Source organism: Myodes glareolus, chromosome 24 (genome assembly GCF_982192425.1).
Source record: "Myodes glareolus chromosome 24, mMyoGla1.1, whole genome shotgun sequence".
Classification (NCBI taxonomy): Eukaryota; Metazoa; Chordata; class Mammalia; order Rodentia; family Cricetidae; genus Myodes; species Myodes glareolus.
In genome coordinates this window covers 47,187,758-47,211,110 of record NC_142049.1, presented here as the reverse complement: position 1 = coordinate 47,211,110, position 23,353 = coordinate 47,187,758, and the positions used below count along the sequence as shown (strand labels likewise).

At 43.0% G+C, this 23,353-nt stretch overlaps 2 protein-coding genes and 1 long non-coding RNA gene across 6 annotated transcripts in view; all 3 read left to right on the top strand.

The window, feature by feature from the left end:
* Positions 1-9,236, top strand: part of LOC148118218 (uncharacterized) — a 55,807-nt gene extending 46,571 nt beyond the window's left edge. Inside the window, exons 2-3 of the long non-coding RNA XR_015736380.1 lie at positions 7,530-7,668; positions 8,041-9,236. This is a non-coding gene — a long non-coding RNA (uncharacterized LOC148118218). The remainder of the gene's footprint in view (positions 1-7,529; positions 7,669-8,040) is intronic.
* A 286-nt stretch (positions 9,237-9,522) lies between these two features.
* Positions 9,523-13,480, top strand: LOC146889985 (serum amyloid A-5 protein-like). Its single transcript, XM_087901437.1, has 4 exons — positions 9,523-9,675; positions 10,214-10,308; positions 12,659-12,797; positions 13,213-13,480. The coding sequence occupies exons 2-4, from the start codon at positions 10,218-10,220 to the stop codon at positions 13,349-13,351; spliced, it is 369 nt and encodes a 122-aa protein (XP_087757563.1). The 5' UTR covers positions 9,523-9,675; positions 10,214-10,217; the 3' UTR covers positions 13,352-13,480.
* A 5,480-nt stretch (positions 13,481-18,960) lies between these two features.
* LOC148118217 (serum amyloid A-4 protein) lies at positions 18,961-22,602 on the top strand. 4 transcript variants are annotated; one of them, XM_087901435.1, is made up of 4 exons: positions 18,961-19,117; positions 19,784-19,886; positions 20,887-21,025; positions 21,398-22,602. In XM_087901435.1, the coding sequence occupies exons 2-4, from the start codon at positions 19,796-19,798 to the stop codon at positions 21,558-21,560; spliced, it is 393 nt and encodes a 130-aa protein (XP_087757561.1). In that variant the 5' UTR covers positions 18,961-19,117; positions 19,784-19,795; the 3' UTR covers positions 21,561-22,602. The 4 variants fall into 4 exon arrangements, with proteins under 4 accessions (XP_087757561.1, XP_087757559.1, XP_087757560.1 ...); XM_087901433.1 differs by having other exon boundaries at positions 18,963-19,117; positions 19,732-19,886; XM_087901434.1 differs by having other exon boundaries at positions 18,964-19,117; positions 19,738-19,886.
* Positions 22,603-23,353: the final 751 nt, after the last annotated feature.

Sequence of the window (23,353 nt, the reverse complement as noted above, 5' to 3'; positions counted from 1 at the left end):
AGAGCTAAGTACAGAGAGACGTTTTCTTGTGTGGGCTGCTAAGCTAAACCAGCATGGATATTATAAAGGTATTATGACTTCAGAATTTGGGTCTAAGGATATGATGCTTTGGAAAAGAGGTTCTTCTTTTGTTTTCACAGAAGATGAGAACCTGTGGATTGCCTCCAGGCATATGTGGTATGATAGACCACGCCCTCCTGAAAGGTTGCTATGAACACCCTCAGAAACTTACTTCATTCAACTGCCAACTGAGATGAACCTAGTATACGGGATACACCATGAAAGACCTGATTGACAGTGCCCCAATTCAGCACGAAGCAGTTTGAAGAAAAAAAACTGTTATATTCCCAAATATTGTTTATAAATGTTCTTTTAAATTTAAAGGGGGATATAATATAGATATGAATAATTTGCATTGGTATAAATCTTGATTTATTGATAGAAATTTAACGTCAATTTTGTTATATGTATATGTATTTCTGATCTTGATTAAGGTATTGTGATTGTGTCATTCATTTAAAAATGTAATGAATAATTGAGAAATATAGATAGATAATCATCTATAATAGTCAAGTTTGTAGTCATGTTAGTTAGATTTTCTAGATGTGCATAGATATATTTCAGATAGGCATTCTTCATATCTTTCAAAGACTACAGAATATGGCATTTAAAATGTTTTAATAACTTAGGGCTCTTCATGACAGTGAGACACGTCTGCTCTTGGCAATACCAATCTACATGGGAATCAAAGAGGCTCCTTATGGAGTTGGTTAGCCATTTTGGCAAGAAACTTCTCTTGCCTGAACTGATGCATAAACTGGACATGAAGAACCAGTGGAGAGAGGACTGCTGGACTTGCCTAAAGGTGAGATGATCCTTCAGAGTTCCTGTTTCATGAAAGAGTCTGCGAGACATTCTGCAGGACACAGTAGATAGTGACTGAACTGCCTTTAAAACTTCCTGCTTCATGGAAATGCCTGCTGGATACTATGGGCCTGTAGGCTAAAGATGGATGACCCAACGATATAGAAGAACTTTGGGTAACTGTACAGGCAACAAAATGTCTCTGTCATTTCTAGAGTTTTGGAAGTTGCCAACTTCTTGTTTACTTAGGTAGTATTATATTCTTCTGGAGTCTTTGATGGAGTTGAAGAATTTATAGATATAGTTTTCCTCAGTTATGATAAAAGATAAAGTCGACATAAATATTGTAACTGTAATTCTTGCTTGATAACTGTTTTGTTATATGTAATTTTACTATGTTAAAGTTAAAGCCATCCTATTTGTTTAAACAGAAAAAGGGGAAACAAGCAGCCCGCTCATTCCTGTTACAAGTGTGAAAAGTGAAAGATCAAAAAAGCAGAGCAACAGCCAATAGAAACCTCTTTCCTCTACTAAATCTCAGACCAAATGGGGTTCCTATCTCTATGAATTCTCAGACTGAAAGGGTGGGGGTCCTGTCTTTATGAATAGTCAGACTGAATGGGCTTCAGATCCCATCTCCACCTTCCTTATGCTGGAATTAAAGATGTGTGCATCCCAAGTACTGGGATCATAGGCAAGAGATTCCAAGTGCTGGGATCAATGGTGTGAGCACCACCACCCAACTGTTTCTCTGTAAGACCACTACAAATTTATATGCCCCATAGTGGCATTGAATGCCTGATATTCATGTTTCCTCCTCCTAAGTGCTGAGATTAAAGGTGTGTGACCTCAATGGTTAACTAGTGGGAAACTCTGCCCTGTGATCTCCAGGTATGCTTTATGTGTCAGAACCAAACAAAATACCATACAACAAGAAAGAAAGAAAAAAGGAAGAAAGAAAGAAAGAAAGAAAGAAAGAAAGAAAGAAAGAAAAGAAGGAGGGAAAAGGAAGGGAGGAAGGAAACATAAGGAAGGAAAGAAGGCAGGAAGGTCTACAGAAATGACTGCAGCAGCCTTATCCATGAAAGCTAATTTCATGGTTTCAATTCATGAGCTTCATGATAGAAAAAAGGAGAAACTTGCCTATTTTGTGTTGAGAAAGAGTTTCTCTGTAGCCCTGGCTATCCTGATACTCACTCACTGTACAGACCAGACTGACCTTGAAATCTGTGATGCACCTGTCTCAGCCTCCTGAGTGCTATAATTAAAAGCATATACCACCATGCCTGCATACTTTTGCCTTTTTAGCATTTGTTTTGAGAAATTTCTCATTATGTAGCCAAGGCTGTCCCATGTACCTTCTATTTCCATCTCCTGAATGTTGGGTTATCACCCTTACATGGTTCCTACTTGTCATTTTAATCATACATTGCATGAGGAAATATTTAGAACATTCATGTAGGTCATTCCACGTGTATAGTTGGCAAATATGTATTCAGACTTACTAGAGCTGTGTGGGCTGGGTTTTATTTTTAATTTTTTTAACAGTAAAAAAGGTAGAAAGAAAGAAAGAAATTAAGACTTCCTAGAATCCAATGAAAATGAAGACACAATGTACCCAATCCTGTGGGACAGTATGAAAGCAGTGTTAAGAGGAAAGTTCATCACACTAAGTGCCTACATAAAGAAAGTGGAGGAAGTCCCCATTACCAACTTAACAGAACACCTTAAAACTCTAGAACAAAAAGAAGCAGATGCACCCAGGAGTAGATGACAAGAAATAATCAAACTGAGGGCTAAAACCAATGAAATAGAAACAAAGAAAACAATACAAAGAATAATAAAGAGATTTGAGAAAATAAACATGATAGATAAACATTTATTCAAACTATGCAAAAGGCAGGGAGAGAAACCTCAAATTGAAAAAATAAAAAATAAAAATGGGGACATAAAAACAGACACTGAGAATTCAGTGAATTCAGAGAATTCTTAGATCATACTACAAAACCTGTACTCCACAAAATTTGAAATTATAAAAGAAATGGACAGTTTTCTAGATAGATACCATATACCAAAATTAAATCAAGACCAGGTGAATAATTTAAATAGACCTATAAATTTCAAGGAAATAGAAGCTGTCATTAAAAGTCTCCACACCAAAAACTGACCAGGGTCAGATGATTTAAGTGTAGAATTCTACCCAAACGTCCCAGAGGAGATAATACCTATGCTTCTCAAAGTATTCCACATAATAGAAACAGAAGGAACCTTGCCAAACTCTAATTATGAGACTGAAGTTACCCTAATACCAAAACCACACAAAGATTCAACAAAGAAAGAGAATTATAGACCAATCTCACTTGTGAACATAGATGTAAAAGAACTAAAAAAATACTGGCAAGCCAAATCCAAGAACACATAAAAAGATCATCCAAAATTATTAAGTCAGCTTCATCCCAGAGATGCAGGGATGGTTAAACATATAAAAATCTAAAAGTATAATCCATCATATAAATAAACTGAAAGAAAAAAGATCATATGATCATCTCATTTGATGCTGAAAAGTATTCAACAAAAGTCGATACCCCTTCATAATAAAGGTCTTGGTGAGATCAGAGATACAAGGAACATATATAACATAATAAAAGCAATGCACAGCAAGCCAACGGCCACCATCAAATTAAATGGAGAAAAACTAAAAGCAATTCCACTAAAGTCAGGAACAAGACAAGGCTGTCCATTCTCTCTGTATCTTTTCAACATAGTTCTTGAAGTTCTGGCTATAGCAATAAGACAAGAAAAGGAGATCAAAGGGATTAAAATTAGAAAAGAAGAAGTCAAACATTCATAATTTGTAGATGGTGTGATAGTATATGTAACTGACCCCCAAAACTCTACCAGGGAACTCCTAAAGCTGACAAATAACTTCAGTAATGCAGCAGGATATAAGATCAACTCAAAAAAAATCAGTAGCCCTCCTATATACAAATAATAAAGAAGATGAGAGGGAAATCAGAGAACCATCACCTTTCCCAGTAACCACAAATCACATAAAATATCTTGGAGGTAACACTAAACAAAGAGTGAAAGACCTATTTGACAATAAATTTAAGTCTTTGAAGAAAGAAATTGAAAAAGATACCAGAAAATGGAAAGATGTCCCATGCTCTTCCATAGGTAGGAACAAAATAATAAAAATGGCAATCCTACTAAAAATAATCTACAGATTCAATGCAAGCCCCATTAAAATCCCCACATAATTTATCATAGACTTTGAAAGGACAATAATCAATTTTATATGGAAAAACAACAACAATAAAATCCCAGGAGAGCCAAAACAATCCTGTGCAATAAAGGAACTTCCAGAGATGTCACCATCCCTGACATCAAGCTCAACTACAAAGCTACAGTAATGAAACAGCATGGTATTGGCATGAAAACACAGAGGTTGACCAATGGAATCGAATTGAAGACCTGAATATTGATCCATACACCTAATTTTTTTACAAAAAAGCTAAAATGATACAATGGAAAAAGAAAGTATCTTCAACAAATGGTGCTGCCATAACTGGATGTCAATATGTAGAAGAATAAAAACAGATCCATATCTGTCACCATGCACAAAACTCAAGTGCAAGTGGATCAAAACGCTCAACATAAATCCAACCACACTGAACTTGATAGAAGAGAAAGTAAGAAGTAGCCTTCAATGCTTTGGCCTAGGAGACCACTTCCTAAATATAACCCCAGTAGCAGTCACTGAGGACAACAATCAATAAATGGGACCCCTGAAACTGAGAGGTTTGTGTAAAGGAGAGGACACAGTCAGTAAGACAAAAAGGCAGCATAATGAATGGGGGAAGATCTTCACCAACCCCTCATCAGATGAAGGTCTGGTCTCAGAAACAGATAAAGAACTCAAGAAATTAGACATCAGCATTCTAATAACCCAGTGAAATAATGGGGTACAGAAGTAAACAGAAATTCTCAACAGAAGAATCTCAGATGCCCGAAAGACACTTAAGGAAGTGGTCAACATTCTTAGCCATTAGGGAAATGCAAATCAAAACAACTCTGAGATAGCATCTTATACCTGACAGAATGGCTAAGAACAAAAGCACCAATGATAGCGTATACTGGAGAGGATGTGGAATAAGGGGAACACTCATCCACTGCTTGTGGGAATGCAAACTTGTACAACCATTCTGAAAATAAGTAAGAAGCTTTCTCGGAAAATTGAGAATCAAACTACCTCAGGATCCAGCAATATCGCTCTTGGGTATATACCCCCAAATGCTCAATCATGCTTCAAGGACATTTGTTTAGCTTATGTTCACAGCAGCACTATTTGTAATAGCCAGATCCTGGGGACAACCTTGATGTCCCTCAACCCAAGAATGGATAAAGAAATGTGGCACATTTATTAAACATTAGAATACTAGTCAGCAGTAAAAAAAAATGACATCTTGAAATTTGCATGCAAATGAATGGAAGTAGAAAACACTATCTTGAGTGAAGTAACCCAGATCCAAAAAGATGAATATGGTATGTACTCAATCGTAAGTGGACAATAGGTATAAACAAAGGATATTGAACTTTTAGCTCATGATTTTAGAGAAGCTAAGTAATAAGGTGAACCCTAAGGAAAACATACACAGATTCTTCTAGAAAGTCTAAATGGACAAGATCATCTGACAAGATTGGGAGCATGAGGGTGGAGAGAGGAGGGAGGTTGGAAGGGGAAGAGGAGGGGAGAAGAGGAGGGAAGAAGAGGAGGGGAGGAGAACTTATGGGCATGGGATAGGTGAGATAAAGGCAGAGATGAGAGCAGGAAAGCAATGTCTTCTATGAGGGAGCCACTATGGGCTTCGTTCTAGAGAAATTCCCAGGAATCCACAAAGATGGCCACAGCTATTCCCCTAGGAAGTAGATGAGATGGGACCTGAACTGGCCTTGCCCTGTAGTCAGACTGATGAATATCTTAAATATCACCATAGAACTTTTGTTCAGTAACTGATGGAAACAGAGGCAGAGACCTGTATCAGAATACTGGACTGAGCTCCCAAACCCAGTTGAAGAGTGGGAGGAATGAGAATATGGGCAGAGGTCAAGGCCATGATGGGTCCACCCACTGAAACAGTCTACCTGAGTTAATAGAAGCTCACCTACTCCAGCCAGAATGGGAAGGAACAAGCATCAGACCAAACTAGTCCCTCTGAATGTGGTTGACAGTTGCATGGCTGGGGCAGACTGAGGGACCACTGGCAGTTTCACCAGGATTTATCCCTACTGCATGTACTGGCTTTTGGGGAACCTATTATCTTTACATGTAAAGATAATAGATTTGCTCAGCCTGTATAGAAAAGGTAGGGCCTTGGACCTTCCCCAAAGCAATGTGCCTTACCCTCTCTGAAGAGTGTTTGGAGGTGGGGTGGGATGGTTTGTGGAGAGAATGGGAGGAAGGGAGGGAGTGGGAACTTGGATTGGTATGTATAATGAAAAAGATAGTTTGTTTTCTTTTTTAAAAATAAATTACAAAATTTTAAAACAGTAAAAGCATATTTTACATGATTAATCATTTCATGTATCACAAGTAAAAAACAAAATGTCACAAGAATCAATTCATGCTCAAACAACTTGTTATAGATTAACCATGTAGGCAAACAAGACATTCTTCCCAGTCAGGTCTTTACTGGCAGGCTGCATTGCAGTTACCAAGAAAGTAACTTATTTATTTATTGCTATCTTGAAAGGCAATCTTTTAAAAACTCTTAAAGGGATCACAAATCTAAATTATTTTATTTTCAAAAAAATTATCTTTTATCATTTTACATGCCAAAACCATTCCCCACTCTCTCCCTTAACCTGCTCCCTCCATCTCCCCCTCCTCCTTTATCTCACCCACCATCCACTCCTCAGAGAGAGTAAGACTTCCCATTCTAGCACATTGCTTTGAGACAGGACCAAGGCCCTACCCCTGTGTCTAGGCAGAGCAAGGTATCCTGCCAGAGAGAATGGTTTCCAAAAAGTTAGAACTGGAGGGATAAATGCTGGTCTCACTGCCAGTGACCCTACATTCTGCCCTGGACTGGTAAGTTTTAAATTTCAAATTTTCATAACCTAGAATTACCACAGTTTACTTATGTATTCTACACTGGTCACCGCACCGTGCGTTCTCCTCAAACTGTGAGACAAAATACAGCCCAGTTTCATAAGTTCCTTGTCAGGGATTTCATCACCACCATGAGAAAAGTAGTTAATACACACTATTGGTTGTGTTTTTCTTAGTGGCCATGGTTAAAATGCATTCCCCATCACTTCTCATGCACAATCTTGTTCCTGGATCTTATGCCTGGGATGTCTATGCCACCTCTCGGTTCTCTTACGTGGCAGCTCCACCCCTACATTGTGTAGTGTGCACACAGATCTGTATGACACCCAGCCAGGACTCATCATCTCTCAATCAGTCCAACCCAAAATCATCCTTGGAGAAGTGCCCTGCTTATGAACCATGGAAGACATCCCAAGAGACATACACTCGCCTCCATGGACATTTCGAAGGATTAAACTGTCAAGGGATGAAATATGGAAATCCATGAAAGTTTGCATTCCTCCACTTTTCCAATGACCCCAGGCTGACCTTTGTAACTTTCCTTCCTTCATAGGGACTTGGGACTTGTGGAGAGCCTACTGGGACAATCTAGAAGCCAATTACCCAAACTCAGACAGATACTTTTCTGCTCGGGGAAATCTTGAGGCTCAACAGAGGGGAGCTGGAGGCATCTGGGCTGCTAAAATAGTCAGGTAATGGTCCTGCTGCTTCAGGCCTCTCACTGCTCCTACCTGTGGCCTCTCCCACTGTCTGTGCTTGCAGGGTCTGGGTGGTCTGGAGAGCAAGAAAAGGAGGGAAAGGCTGGGGAGTGAGGGTGGATAACACCCACAACGAAACAGTGAACACCAAGATGCGGTCTCAAATCCATCTTGTCACGGGGTGTGAAAAGGACAAGCAGGCTGAGGCCTTTCCCCAAGGGACTGATATTTCCTCTTCCCTGTGGCTAAGTTTTTGCTCCTCCAGTGTTTTCTGGGTCATTTCTTGATAGGTGAGGAGGAGGGGCCTTTGAGGTGGGTCTGTCTCACTCTGGCATTCATATCCTGTCTCCCTTCCTTGGATTTCAGCACCAGCAAGAAATACTTTCAAGGGCTCTTAAACTTTTATTATTTTGGAATGAGAAATCACGGACTGGAAAGTCCGGTGTCTACCCAGAACACTGGATAATGAGACCAAAGTGGCCAGAACCCTAATTACTTCAGAGCAGAACAGAACAGAACAGAGAAACAAATGTGATGCCCTCATCATACCAACTGTGTTGTAGCTGTATCCTTCCTTCTCCAAGGAAGCCAACACATTTAACTTTTTCTTTTGAATAAAGGGCAGCGGATACAAAATGAACTGTAGCCCCTGATGACCTGAATGAACTTTTCTCATAAGATAAATTCACATAGAAAATCTGTAGGAGCCCGCTGCTATAAAGTCAGCTAGGGTCTTGGATTAAGGGGAAGCTAAGGCTAAGGAAATATCCGGTGAAAGGAACTGAGACAGAAACACAGGATAGAATCAGGAGGTCTGTAAGGTCATGTGAGAACCGCCAAACAGCCCAGAGTTTATTCCAGGACAACCTTATAAGCAAAGGCAGAGAATTGCACAGCACAGCACAGTCAGTATCTAAGCACAAGACCATTCTTGTCCTTGAGTGAGCAGCCTCTTCTCTAGCAGGTTCTTGCTGCTCAGAAGCAGCCTTACCTTATATCCTGATGTTCCTGAGGTTTGGCATCAGTCGTATTCTTTGTAGTAGATAGGATATTCTTTTCTCATGGGCAAAATGTTCTTTACCATGGCTAAATCAGAAGGCTCTCACAGCCCTCAAGAATATTGGGAAAAGCAGAGCAGGCAAGCTTGAACTCAAATGCCTCATAAGTCAGAATCGACTGCAGATGGAAACTGAGTCATATGTGAACTACCACAAACACCTAGTGCTGCTTCTCTGTCTCCAACAGCTGTTTCCTGATGTTATCTCCCAGCATTCCTGTTCTGTGCTTTGCCACATTCTGCCTGAACCCACTGTAGCATAATTGACAACCTGGGGCCTTCCTCATTCCTGCTGATGGTGTTTTATTTTTTCGTGACTTTGAAACAAATTCCTGTACTATTGTTTTGTTTTCCTGTCTTATCACAGTATCTGAATTAATCTGCTTTATTATCTTTCTTAGTGACTGCTCATGAACAAACACTTGAGTCTGCAGAAGTCATTTCCCAGTGTTGAGTTCAACCGTGTGGATGCCAAAAGTCAATTTCTTCTGTTCTTTCTCCTATTTTACAGGTCCAGCTTAATTTTGAACTATAGTTTGAAAGGACATAATCTTAGGCTTTGGATTTGCCATGCACCCCCATGATAATTATATATTCAGATCTCCTTTTCCAGTATTAATGTTCCTTACTTAGACACTGGCCCTGCATGATTTGATGGAAAGTGCTTACCTTGATTATTTCCTGTCAGGATGGGGAAGACTCTGGAAGCTCCACATGCCGCATTCCGGAGCTTAGGTAGATTGCACAATAGGGGAAAGCCAAACTGTGTCAAGAGAAATCTTTGTGTCCTGAAACTTAAGTTATGGCCAAGTAGGATTATGCAAGATCAAAAAGGGGATTTCTCCACTAGCTAAGTGACAATATATATAGATAGCCCCAGTGACATCTCCTCAACAAGTAACACAAGCCGCTCACCCAAGGTCTCAGCAGGAACTGAGCCCCAGGTGAGTTGTCAGAACTTTCCAGCATTTGCTCTTTGCAGACTCTGTTCTTCTGTTTCCTGCCAGTATTCACTGGCTGTGTTTTCTTGCTCTGTCTCTCTCCTGAATGTACTAGATGCATTAGCATTCACAGGAGGCAGGACTGTTGGCATGGGGATTTGTTGTCTGCTTCTGTGTGAATTCAGGCGAGGGCAGAGTCAGCCTTCTCTAGATAGAGTGCAGAGACTGTGATGGCAATAAAGCCACCACACGCCTCTCCAGAAGCTTCCTGTACAGTTGGGTTTTGGTTGGCAAGATCAGACTGCCAAGTGCTTTATACTAGTGGTCCATTTGCAAGCTCTCAGGCATGGGGAGTTGAATGAAACACGTGGAAATGGGAAGCTAGAAGGTCCCTGGAATCCACTTCCATCATCTCTCTACATGTGTGTGAATTTCTGTATAAAATCTAGTGGGATTTGGTGCTGGCATACAAGGACAGCTCATAGAAGCATCCTCCACCCCATAAAATGGAGTGTTCATCCTGTGTTTCCTGACCCTACAGCAGGATGAAGCCTTCCATTGCCATCATTTTGTGTCTCTTGGTCCTGGGAGTTGACAGCCAAAGGTGGATCGAGTTCATCAAAGAAGCTGGTCTAGGTAAGAACAAAGGATGAGGGCAGGAGGTTGTATTTGTGGATTCCAAGTATTTACCAGAGCAGGGACACACTCTGGGCAAACTTTTTTTTTTTTTTTTTTTTTTTTTTTTGAAGGGCACACTTCAGGGCAAACGTTTTTGTTTTTGTTTTTTTTTTTTTTGAAGTATGCTGGATAGGGGAACATTGTCGCTCTTGCTATGTAGTTCTGAACTTTTATGGTCAGTGTTGACCTCTTCTGTGAGGATCCCAAGCCTGAGAGCACACAATGTGAGTAGAGCAGCTTTTTCACAGGAATAGAGGAGCAATCTGTACTTGAAAGATGCAGATTCGCCAACAGGAGAGGGCATCTGCTGCCCCCTTGTGGAAGGTGATGAACAGCTCACTTCTGTGTCTGGGGACTGTGAAATCAAGGACATTCCAGAGAGTGTGTTCCACAGTGAAATTCACAGACAGTAAATTTAACCAGTCTTCGAGAGTAAGGGAGCACTCAGTATGTCTCTAGAGACACATGAGCTTAGTCCATGTGCACATGGTTGCAGATAGTACCTTCCACACAATTCTCATCCTATCCTAGACATAGAGCCAAGAGCAAGGGTGTAGGACTCCTGGAAATTCAACATTGCATGTCCTCATGTATTTCGACATCATGGCTTACTTATTTATTCTAGATCTTCCTACCACCATGTATGTAGTCCTCTCAACATACAGGTGAAAGTACAGCCGAATTTGCTAAGTTCCGTGTGAGAAGTTTTGACACCGCCATGAGAAATATAGTTAGTATACACGCTTTGATGTGTTTTCTTCAGTGGCCATGGTAAAAATGCATTCTCTGTCTCCTCTTACTGTCCTGGGAGCTTCCACCTGGAATTTTGGCTTCATGAGTTAGCTCTCTCAAGTGACAGTGCCACCTCTCTTTGTGCAGAGTATACACAGTTCATAGAAGACAACGCCTAGGATTCCACAACTTTCATTAATCCAACTTGGTCTAATCCAAGGAAAAGGTCTCCCCCTTAGGGTCTCTAGGGAAGCCCTCTTTTGGGACATGAACTCACCCCCATGGACCATTCCAAAGTATTCTGCTTTCAGGGTGAAAATGTGAAAATCCACAGGAAGTTTGCATTCCTCCAACACTGCAGTGAAACCCCAGGTTTGCGTTTAAAGTTTCCTGCCTCTGTAGGACTTCGGTCTTGTTGAGAGCATATTGGGACAATCTAAAAGCCAACTTACAAAACCAGACAAATACTTCTCTGCTCAGAGTAACTTCAAGGCCCAATGAAAAGGAGCTGCAGACACCCAGGTTTATAAAAATATCAGAAAATGCCCATTCTGCTTCATGCCACTACCATTCCTGCCTGTGGCCGCTCCTTCCTGCTGTCTGTACTGCTGGGTCTGGTTGCTCTAGAAATCCAGAAGTGGAGGGAAAGGATGGAGAGTCGTGATAAATAAAACCCACAACAAAAAAGTAAAGAGCAAGATGAGGTCTCAATCCATCTTGTCGCAGGTTGTGGAAAGGAGAAGCAGGCTGAGGACCTTGCACAGGAGAGTGATATTAGTTTCCCTGTGCCTACATTTTAACTCTTCCGGTATTTACTGGGTCATTCCTTGGTAGGAGTGGAGGATGGCCCTTGTTGGTGGGCCTCCAATTTACCTCCTGTCTCTGTTCCTTGGATTTCAGCATAGCCAAGAAATACTTTCAGGGCCTCGTAAACTGGTATTATTTTGGAGTGGAGAACTATGGATTGGAAAGCCTGGAGTCCACCCAGAAAGCCAAGGAATGGGGCCAAAGTTGCAAAACCCATAATCACTTCAGACCTCAGGCCTTGCTTGAGAAGTTCTCTACTGGTTACTCAGGCTGTACTGAGGGGACTAGGCTGTGAGCCACATCCCTCTCCACTTACTTGGATGTCATGGACTCAGTGTCCACAGGACAGCTTCTAGGGTGGGCCAGCCCAAAGCCCAGCATGTGGGTCTGGATGGAAGCCGAGCTGGTCAGTCTGGGCCACTGGGAACACCCTCTCAGGAGAGGGGCAGAGCCACCTCTTCTAAACCCATACCATCTGGACCAGTTCTCCTGTACCTGTAGTAAGAGGTGAGACCGTCTCTCCAGAGTGCCAGGACCAGCTCTCCCAAGTAGGGGAAGAGTTGCAGCACCAGCTCTCACAGAAACATCTTCTAACAGCTCTCAGGAGTAACCTGGAGAGACCAGCTACGTTTGGACAGTGTTCTTCTCTGCCATGGTCTCAGGCTGCTCTGACCACAGGCACAAGCCATGAGTTCTTTTCATCCCTTTCATCCTCTCTAAGACATAGGCAGAGTCTTTAGTTCATGTTCCTGTTGTCTTTCCCACCCAGGCGCTAAGGACATGTACCGAGCCTACACTGACATGAAGGAGGCCAACTGGATAGGTGCAGACAAATACTTCCATGCTAGAGGGAACTATGATGCTGCCCGAAGGGGTCCCGGGGGAGTCTGGGCTGCTGAAGTCCTCAGGTAAACACAGACTGTTGGGATGCTGGGTCTGGGTAGGAGGGATTGAGTATGCTGGGAGACCAGGGGCAGATGAGTCCCGGAGTGGGTCATGCCAATCTGTGTCCTCGCCCACTTGTTCATGCAGTTACTTCCTCCATTCATGCTCAGTGTAGATCCTGGGCTGTGGACAAAGCCAGTGCTCTTCTCGAGATGGGTAGGTCTGCTTCCAAATGCAGACAGGGAGTGATTCTCAGTCCTGTCTATCTGGTGATGGTCATTCAGTACAGACTGGACCTGGCAGGGTTTATGTTTCAGGCCATCCTTCCCTGCCCCTCCTGGATCCCCTAAGGCCATTCCATGCTAATGGGAGAACTGGGAAGGTGTACTGTGGCTCTGGTGATTGACTATGGATTTCTTCCATGTCTGTTTCTCCTAGTGATCTAAGAGAGAACATTCAGAGTCTCATAGGCCGTGGACATGAGGATTCCATGGCTGACCAGGAAGCCAACAGATGGGGCCGCAATGGCAATGATCCCAATCACTACAGACCCAAAGGTCTGCCAGAAAAATACTGAGCATCCTCCCTTCAGCCTCAGGGGGCTGTGCTATGGGCTCTGGGGACAGGACGTGGAATTCTTTACTTTTGTGCATACTGTGGGCATGGAGAACATACAGTGCATGTGCAATAAATTCATAAGATGAAATTTCCTGTCGTTATGTTTTCAGTGGTAGATCTGTTTGGTATAGAGGGTCAATGCTAAACACAGTCTGGAATAAAGTATGGCTTAGGTCTTGTCTTCTCACAGGTCACATAGATAGATAGTTCTGATGACTTCCCCACTCCCCATTCAGAATCACGTGACGATTCAAGTCCTGAAGGTACAGAGATAGTGTTTTCAGACCTTTTCATATCCTGACCCCACCCTCTGTATCTACTGTGTTCCAGCACTTTCTCTTCCCTCACTGCATTTCTCTGATATTTCTCTGCCCCTATAGACAGGGATACAACCCTGTTAAGGTTGCAGGGGTAAATTCTGCCTCAGCCACTGCTACTTTGATCCTTTGTCCTCACAAGAAAACTTTAGAATTCAATTATTGACCAACTTCTATCCACTATATTAGAATAATAGCTCACTGTCTCTAATATGCAGATTCTCTGTCTCTGTGTGTGTGTGTGTGTGAGTGTGAGTGTGTGTGTTTCTGCCTGTGCAGAAGCATGCGTTTGTGTGTTTTGTGTTTGTTTTTTTAGAGGTCAGAGAATAACCTCATCATTTGCTCTTTCAGGGGCTGTCTGCCTTGTTTATTATTCATGGTTTCATTTTTATTGAGCTACACATTTTTCTCTCTTCCCCTTTCTTCCTCTCCCCTCCCCTTCAATCTTCTCCCATGGTCCTCATGCTCCAAATTTACATAGAAGTTATTTTTTCCCATGTAGATTAGATCCATGTATGTCTCTCTTAGTGCTTTCATTATTGTCAGGTTCTCTGAGATTGTGAATTGTAGGCTGGTTTTCTTTGCTTTATGTCTAAAAGCCACTTATGAGTGAGTACATATTATATTTGTCTTTCTTGGTCTGGGTTACCTCACTCAATAAAATCTTTTCTAGATCCATCCAACTGCCTGCAGATTTCAAGATGTCATTATTTTTTCTGCTGCGTAGTACTCTGTTGTTTAAATGTACCACATTTTCTTTATTCATTTTTCAGTTGAGGGGCATTTAGGTTGTTTCCAGGTTCTGTCTATAACAAACAGTGTTGACATGAACATAGTTGTGCACATGTCCTTGTCGTATGATAGAGCATCCTTTGAGTATATACCCAAAAGTTGTATTATTGGAAGCAAACACTATACCCCTGACCATGTCTGTGGCAGAACACCCACATTTGCATGCTGGATGTCATCTTTGAAAAAAATTCTTACTTGTAAACACTTATTATAAGGGATAATTCAAATAATATGTGAAATCCAAATCTATCTCTGCTAGCCAACATTTCCCTTTTTTTCATACCTTGACACCTCCACACTTCCTCCAAATGGCTTTGAAGAGCAGACTGAGCCCTGTTTGTGAAAGCCAACAAGGCATCCCCATGGTTTCAACTTACAGTCTATTGCATCTTTGGGAGAGGATGTCATTCTGACATCTGGGTATTAGCCATCCCATGGAGCCCCCAAATGATGACGAAGGGAGTTTGTGGCCTCAGTCCAGAGTTCTAAATATTTATTTCTTTAGCCCCTCACTTGGATTGGCTTTCAGTGCACAGCCTTCTAATGGTGACCAGAATCAGCCTCTCGGGATCCTCTCCTTGGTAACATCATCTTACTAGTCCCTCCTTCCCCTTCTATCCCTGTCAGCATCACTGACAATCCTTGGTGTGCTGCTTCCCCAGTGCTATGTGCAGAGCACAATTCAGGACTCCTTCCAAAGCTCTCTGTGTTGGCCCAACAACACTGGCTACTGCTGTGGACTGGTTCCATGAAAAGATTTCACCATAGTTCTGAATCCAGCACGTTTACCCATGCCTAAGTACTCTTAGGCATCTTGCCATTTTCCAAAATAATTCCTTTTATATCAAATACAACTGTCCTGTGTGTCATTCATTTTGTCCACTTATCTGTCTTAGTGGGTGTCTGCTTCCAAGACAAATGCAGGAAAAGTTTCCTAGAATGAGCTTAGCTTCTGCACTGGAAATTGAAAGAAAAAAATCCAGCAATTAGCACATCCTGTCTTGTCTATATGCACCTTCTGATCATTCCTAACGCACCATCTCCGTAACGCACCAACTTTCCAAGTTGGCCTTTATTCTACCAATTTCAGAGCATTTTCCACAGTATGTACAAATCATTGAGTCCTCACCCATCCTTCAAAACACTTCTTTTTGTTTATCATTTCCACCAATAATGATAGACTTTACTTTAAACAAATACTTTAAACAAATTGATGAAGGAGGAGGAGGAGGAAGGGAAAGAAAGAAAGTGAAGTGTGATCCTAATTAGTCTTAACCAATAAAAACCTCAAGTCAGATAATAGTGTGGAAGCTGAAAGACCAGAGAAGCAGAGCAGCAGCCACCAGAAACCTCTTTCCTCTACTAAATCCCAGACCAAATGGGGGTCCTGCCTCTGTGAATCCTCAGACTGAATGAATGGGGGTCCTGTCTCTATGAATCCTCAGACTGAATGGGTGGGGGTCCTGTCTCTATGAATCCTCAGACTGAATGGGCTTTATATCATGTTTCCACATTCCTCGTTCTAGGATTAGAGATGTGTGCCTCCCAAGTACTAGGATCAAAGGCATGAGATCCCACGTGCTGGGATCAATGGTGTACAGCACCACCACCCAGCTGTTTCTCTTTAAGACCGGTTCAAATTAATATGCCCCAGAGTGGCCTTGAACTCTTGATTTTTGTACTTCCTCCTCCCAAGTGCTGGGATTAAAAGTATATAGCACCACTGCTTAGCCTCTATGGTTAACTAGTGGCTAGCTCTGCCCTCTGATCTCCAGGCAAGCTTTAATCGTCAGAGCCAAAAAAAATATAAGGAAGAGAGAAGGAAGGGAGGAAGGAAGGAAGGAAGGAAGGAAGGAAGGAAGGAAGGAAGGAAGGAAGGAAGGAAGGAAGGAAGGAAGGAAAGAAGGAAGGAAGGAAGGAAAGATGGAAGAAGGGGAGAGGGAGATAGAGAGGGAAGAAGGAAAGAAGGCAGGAAGGACTACAGAAATGACTGCACCAGCATTCTGCACAAATGTACACCCACAAATCATAAATCCAGTCATCAAACATCCAAAACTTCAAGGCCTCCTCAAGTCTCCAGAATGTACTTTGATTGAACTAAGTTTCAGGGTGTTTCAATGTGAGGGAACCGGTGTCCAAAAATGGATCATATTCTGAAGGTGTGTGTGTAGATTGAGCGCTAGTTTGTATGTGGGATGTTTGTGAGTGGGATTAGCCTTTCAATTCATGGACTCAGCAAATTAGAGTGACCTCTTCTGTGACTCGGCATCAACTAAGCCAATGAGAACCTGAGCCCATCAGCTACCAACATCTCCATCAGGGAGAGAGAGAGAGAGAGAGAGAGAGAGAGAGAGAGAGAGAGAGAATTTGCAGCTAATTTCTTGGCTTCAACTTATGTGCCTCATGATTTAGACAAATATAGAAACTTGCCTGTTTTGTGTTGATAAAGAGTTCTCTGTAGCCCTGGATATCCTGGTACTCACTCACTGTACAGACCAGACCGGCCTTGCAATCTGTGATGCACCTGCCTCAGCCTCGGGAATGTTGGAATTAAAAGCATATACCATCATGCCTGCCTGCTTGTTGCCTTTTTACTATTGTTTTGAGACTGGTTCTCATTATATTGCCAAGGCTGGCTCAGAACTCATGGACCTCCTATCTCAGCCTCCTAAATGTTGGGTTAACACCCTGACTTGGTTGCTACTTGTCATTTTAATCATACATTGCATGAAGAAATATGTAGAGCCTTCAGTTAGGTCCTTCCATGTGTGCAGTTGGCAAATGTGTACAGCTGTGCTAAAGCCGTGTGGGCTGGGACTTTTTATTTTTTACAGTAAAAATAGCGTGGTTTTACATAATTAATCATTTCTTGTATTAGAAGTGAAAAACCAAGCATCCCCAAAACTAATATCCATTCATACTCAAACAGCTTGTCAGAGATTAACCACGTAGGCAAGCAAGGTATTCTTCTCAGTCAGGTCTTTACTGACAGACTGTATTTTGCCGTTACAAAAAAAGGACCAATCACTTTGTTGCTTATTTTGAAAGGGAATGTTTTAAAGACTCTTAAAGAAATCACAAATCTAAAATTTTTTGTAAAAAAAAATTTTAAAGCTATCTTTTTCATTTTACGTGTGAGATCCAACCCCCACTCCCTCCCCTTCTCCTGCTCCTTCCACCCCCTACCTTCCATCCCAGCCACCATCCACTCCTCAGTGAGAGTCAGACTTCCCATTGGGAGTCAACAAAGTCTAGCACATTGCATTGAGACAGAAACAAGGCTCTCCCCCTATGTCTAGGCTGAGCAAGGTATCTCTCCAGAATGATTTCCAAAAAGATAGAACAAATGGTAGAAATAAATCCTGGTCTCACTGCCAGTGTCCCCACAGTCTTCCCTGGGCTGGTGAGTTTTTTTTTTTAAATATTTATTTATTATGCATACAATAGTCTGTCCGTGTGTATACCCGCAGGCCAGAAGAGGGCACCAGACCCCATTATGAGATGGTTGTGAGCCACCATGTGGTTGCTGGGAATTGAACTCAGGACCTTTGGAAGAACAGGCAATGCTCTTAACCTCTGAGCCATCTCTCCAGCCCCCTGGGCTGGTGAGTTTTATATTTCAAATTTACATGATCTAGAATTGAAGATTGCTAAATGGGATTGGTTTGTGGGCTTGTCTGTTTATGGGGGTTCTCTTGACTGTTAAGTGAGGTGGGAACACTGGCCCTGACAATGATTGGTTCCCTTTCATGTGCTGCGTCCTAACTGTGTAAGAATGAAGAAAGCTAACCGAGAGCCACAGCAAGCAGACAGCACGGGTGCATTCATTTCTCTCTGCCCTTGACCAGACATGCTGTGGTGAGCTGTCTACCTGCTATTGCTGCGACTCCCTGCAGTCATGGACTGCAACCCAGGTTGTGAGCCAGATAAACCCGCTCCTCCTCTGCATCTCTCTGCATCAGGGTGTTTGTCACAGCCACAGAAATGAAACCAGAGGCTGGGTGAACATTGTATCAAGTAACAGGGATTCCTTGTAAGCAACTACAGTGACCAAGACCTTGACCTTTAGGAGTCTGGCCTTTCAGAACTGTGCCCGTGTCTTAGTAGGGTTTCTATTGGTGTGAGAAAACATGACCCAAAACAAATTGGGGAAGAAAGGGTTCGTTTCAGTGTGTCATCCAGGGTAGTTGGAGCAAGGAGGTAGGAATTACGAAAACGAAGTCAAAAGAAAAACATTTTGGGGTAATTCAGAATAACGCTATTTTGAACACAGCAGCGCTTGACTCAATACGCTAGCTTTTCTTCCTTTGTGCTGCTGGATACTGAGTTCAGGGCCTCATACAAGCTAGACTAGCACTCTACCACTGAACTGTTGTCCCAGCCTGGGGCTGTTTATTTACAGGAGTGATTGAGCTAGAAGAATTCTGCCAAGCTTGATGTAACAGGGCTCTTCTCATCAATATTAGAGCCAGGAGAAAGAGCAGCTGCTCCATCGCCGCTTAGTCCTAGCAGCCCTACGTCCTCTGGATCTTCAGCTAAAGAAGGGACATAACTGGCACTCTTTCCAGGGAGTGTTGCTCTTGTTGTGCTCCTGAGAACAACTTCATATAAAGCTGGTAAGTTCTAATTGGGAACAATTATGTTTCTAGCAGTTTTCCCCTGGAAATAGGGTCCAACAAAGCCCATGCTGACTTGGAACCAGTTTCATAGCTGTGGATGGACTTAGGCATCTGAGCCTTCTGCCTCCACCTCCCAAGTGCTGGGAATAAAGGCCTTTGCTGCTGGAATTGCTTTGTGTGGTGAGGCTGGGGATGAAAGCCTGGGCCTCAGACATCCTAGGAACACAGGCTATGGACTGACATCTGTGTGGACTGCATTTCTGTATCACTGAGGTCTAAGTGGAAGAGGAACTCTGGAAAGGCTTGTTGATCAGCTTCAGTCAGTGTCACTAAGTTCAAGAGGACTGCTAGCCAACAATTCCCTGAAAATCTTGTTTATTCAATCAATGATCTGGAAGAGAGTTCTAAAGCCCATTATTCTCATCCTTGCAGCAAACGATTCAGAGACGAAAGATAAAAATGCAGGTTAAATTGTCTTACTGCTAAAAGTGCCGATCTGTCTTTCTTTGTTTGAGACAAGGTCTCACTGTGTAGCTCCAGCTGGCCTAGAACTTGCCTTGAGGACCAGGCTGGCCTTAGAGTCAGAGATTAACCTGCCTCTGCCTTGAGAGTTCTAGGACTACAGGTGTGTGCCACCATCAGCCTGTGCGACTGTTCTCATAGCTCTGCAGCACCATGAGGCTTGCCCCAATCCTTGTCTTCTGCTCTTTGTTCATGGGAGTCAGTGGTGATGGCTGGTATTCGTTCTTCAAGGAGGCCGTACAAGGTGAGAAGGGAGAGGTGATGGGCACAGCTAACTGTTCCAGGACGCACGCTGAGCAGAGGCCACATTGCTGTCCAGAGCAGGTACGCATTTAAAACCTAGAGCGGAGTCAGGAAGGACTGTGGCTTTATGTGGCTTCTTGACTCTACACTGGTCACTTGGCACCTCCTGAGGGATCCTCAGACAGGGCCACAAGGTCCATTCTGTATTGCTGATACTGATCCAGAGGAGTCGGAACTTCCAGAGAGTGTCTTCCACAGAGCAAATTTACAGTCCACAAATTTGCCAGTCTTGGAGTGTAAGTGAGCACTCAGTATTTCCTAGAGACACATGAACTAAGTGAATGTGCACATACCTGCAGATAGTTATTTCTACACAATTCCCCTCCTATTCTAGACAACAACCAAGAACAAGGATGTCGGAGTCCTGGAAACTCAGCATTGCAAGTCTATGTGTATTTCAATACCACTGTTTACTTATGTATTTACACTGGTCACCGCACCGTGTGTTCTCCTCAAACTGTGAGACAAAATACAGCCCACTTCCCTAAGTTGTTTGTCAGGGATTTCATCACCACCATGAGAAAAGTAGTTAATACACACTATTGGTTGTGTTTTTCTTAGTGGCCATGGTTAAAATGCGTTCCCCATCACTTCTCATGCACAATTTTGTTCCTGGATCGTATGCCTGGGATGTCAATGCCACCTCTCAGTTCTCTTACGTGACAGCTCCACCCCTACATTGTGTAGTGTGCACACAGATCTATATGACACCCAGCCAGGACTCATCATCTCTCAATCAGTCCAACCCAAAATCATCCTTGGAGAAGTGCCCTGCTTATGAACACCACGGAAGACATCCCAAGAGACATACACTCACCTCCATGGATATTTCAAAGGATTAAACTGTCAAGGGCTAAAATGTGGAAATCCACAGAAAGTTTGCATTCCTTCACTTCTCCAATGACCCCAGGCTGACCTTTGTAACTTTTCTTCCTTCATAGGTACTTGGGACTTGTGGAGAGCCTATCGGGACAATCTAGAAGCCAATTACCCAAACTCAGATAGATACTTTTCTGCTCGGGGAAATTTTGAGGCTCAACAGAGGGGAGCTGGAGGCATCTGGGCTGCTAAAATAGTCAGGTAATGGTCCTGCTGCTTCAGGCCTCTCACTGCTCCTACCTGTGGCCTCTCCCACTGTCTGTGCTTGCAGGGTCTGGGTGGTCTGGAGAGCAAGAAAAGGAGGGAAAGGCTGGGGAGTGAGGGTGGATAACACCCACAACGAAACAGTGAACACCAAGATGCGGTCTCAAATCCATCTTGTCACGGGGTGTGAAAAGGACAAGCAAGCTGAGGCCCTTCCCGAAGGGACTGATATTTCCTCTTTCCTGTGGCTAAGTTTTTGCTCCTCCAGTGTTTTCTGGGTCATTCCTTGATAGGTGAGGAGGAGGGGCCTTTGAGGTGGGGCTGTCTCACTCTGGCATTCATATCCTGTCTCCCTTCCTTGGATTTCAGCACCAGCAAGAAATACTTTCAAGGCCTCCTAAACCGTTATTATTTTGGAATGAGAAACTTTGGACTGGAAAGCCTGGAGTCTACCAAAAAAGCTGAGGAATGGGGCCGAAGTGGCAAGAACCCTAATTACTTCAGACCCAATGGTCTCCCTGAGAAGTTCTGAGCCTCCTACACAGGCTGCTCTGAGGGGAGTAGGCCATAAGACGTATTCCCCTCCCCATGACAGTATGTCCTTGTTCTCAGTGCCCACAGGAACCGCAGAGAATCTAGAAATAGCCAACAAATACTTTGTGGATGGAATTTGTTGGTGGAAATTGGGAACTCTCAGAAATATTTTCTGCGAAGAATTGCTGTGTATCCTCACATAGAGGATGAGTAGAGGAAGAGCTGTGACCACTGGGCACCAACCTAAAGCCAGGCAGGCCCCTCACACAACCCCACCCAATCTGCTCCAGCCAGTAACACCATTAGCTTCCCCTGTCAAGCAGATTTTTGCTAGCAAAGCATTGACAACCTTGTCAGGCTCCTCGGCAAGCAGAGTTTGCTCTTGGTGTGCTCAAGTCTGCTGACCATCAGTTTCCTCCTTGATATAGATCTGATGTGTGTCCCAACCCCCAACATCTTCTGGTCATACCCGGGCCTCTCTGTTTTTGTCATCGTTGTTCCCAGGTTCTTCTGTGTAGTGATGCCACTCTGCCTCACCAGTCACGTCCTATGCACGGTCTGACTCCAGACCTTGTCATCTGTGGCCTCTTCTCATATAGAGAACACTGCTTCGAGAAAGCCTCATCCTACCCTAGGAATCCTATCCTAGACACTGCACTGGGGACCACAGGTAGATCCCAGTTCAGGAGTGCCTGCATAGCACTCATGAATCCCTAGAGGTTTCTCTAGAGCTGTATAAACCTGGTGATGGTGCACACTTAGATTCCTGGCACTGGGGTGGGTAGAGGCTGACAGACCAGACGCTCAAGGCCAGCCCTGGTTGTGTTGTAAATTGAGGCTAGCCTGTGTCACAGGGAAGGTTATCAGAAACATGTAGAGGTGGCACACTGTATTTCTTTAAAGTGTAAAAAATCAAAGCCTGAAAGATGCACACTTATGTGCACTGCCAAGAAAACATGGTTCCAGTTAAACTAAGATAATGGGCTCTTATCATTCAGATCCTTTATATTATACTCAATAAATATATCTTATTAATATAATGGCTCTGTCTTAGTTGTTTTTTAGTATGTTCAAGAAGAAAGTGTGTGTGCGTGCGTGTGTGCGTCTATGTGTGTGTGTGTGTGTGTGTGAGTGTGTAAAAGCATGTCTGACAAAGCTAGAGGAGCAGACCAAAATGTATTCTCTTTTTCCTCACTGTTTATTATTTCCTTGAAAATTTCCAATAATTTACTTTATCCAATCATTCCATCCTAACTGACCTTTTCTCAATTGACACAAGCTAGAATTACCTGGGAAGTGGGGCCTCAATTGAGAATTGAGTTTCTCTCTCTCTTTTACTTTTTCTTTCTTTCAAAGCAAATTCTCACTATGTAACCCTGGTTGGCTTAGGACTGACTGTATCGATTAGGTTGTCTCCAAACTCACAAATATTTTCCTAAATGCTGAGATTAAAGTGTAGGTCACTTTGCCTTGCGTTGTAGGGCATTCTCTTGATTAATGGTTGGTGTCAGAGGTCATAGGCCCCTGGGACAGTGTTGTCCTTTGGCAGGCAATACTGGGTTAAATAAGAAAGTGGGGCTGAGCAGGGCAGTGGTGCTGCATGCATTTAATTCCAGCCCCCAGGAGGCAGCAGCAGGTGGATCTCTGTGTTCAAGGCCAGAATGGTCTACAGAGTGAGTTCTAGGACAGCCAGGTATCCACGGAGAAACCCTATCTTGAAAACAAAAGCAAAAAACAAAGACAGACAGAGAGAAAGTGGGCTGAACAAACCATGGAGAATAATCTGGTAAG

What these genes read in the sequence shown, in the direction of transcription:
- LOC146889985 (XM_087901437.1), top strand. Translation starts at nt 10,218, where the DNA reads ATGAAGCCTTCCATTGCCATCATTTTGTGTCTCTTGGTCCTGGGAGTT. An exon ending in CATCAAAGAAGCTGGTCTAG is followed by an intron (nt 10,309 to 12,658) that starts GTAAGAACAAAG and finishes TTTCCCACCCAG; the next exon opens with GCGCTAAGGACATGTACCGA. An exon ending in TGGGCTGCTGAAGTCCTCAG is followed by an intron (nt 12,798 to 13,212) that starts GTAAACACAGAC and finishes TGTTTCTCCTAG; the next exon opens with TGATCTAAGAGAGAACATTC.
- LOC148118217 (XM_087901435.1), top strand. Translation starts at nt 19,796, where the DNA reads ATGAGGCTTGCCCCAATCCTTGTCTTCTGCTCTTTGTTCATGGGAGTC. An exon ending in CTTCAAGGAGGCCGTACAAG is followed by an intron (nt 19,887 to 20,886) that starts GTGAGAAGGGAG and finishes CTTCCTTCATAG; the next exon opens with GTACTTGGGACTTGTGGAGA. An exon ending in TGGGCTGCTAAAATAGTCAG is followed by an intron (nt 21,026 to 21,397) that starts GTAATGGTCCTG and finishes CTTGGATTTCAG; the next exon opens with CACCAGCAAGAAATACTTTC.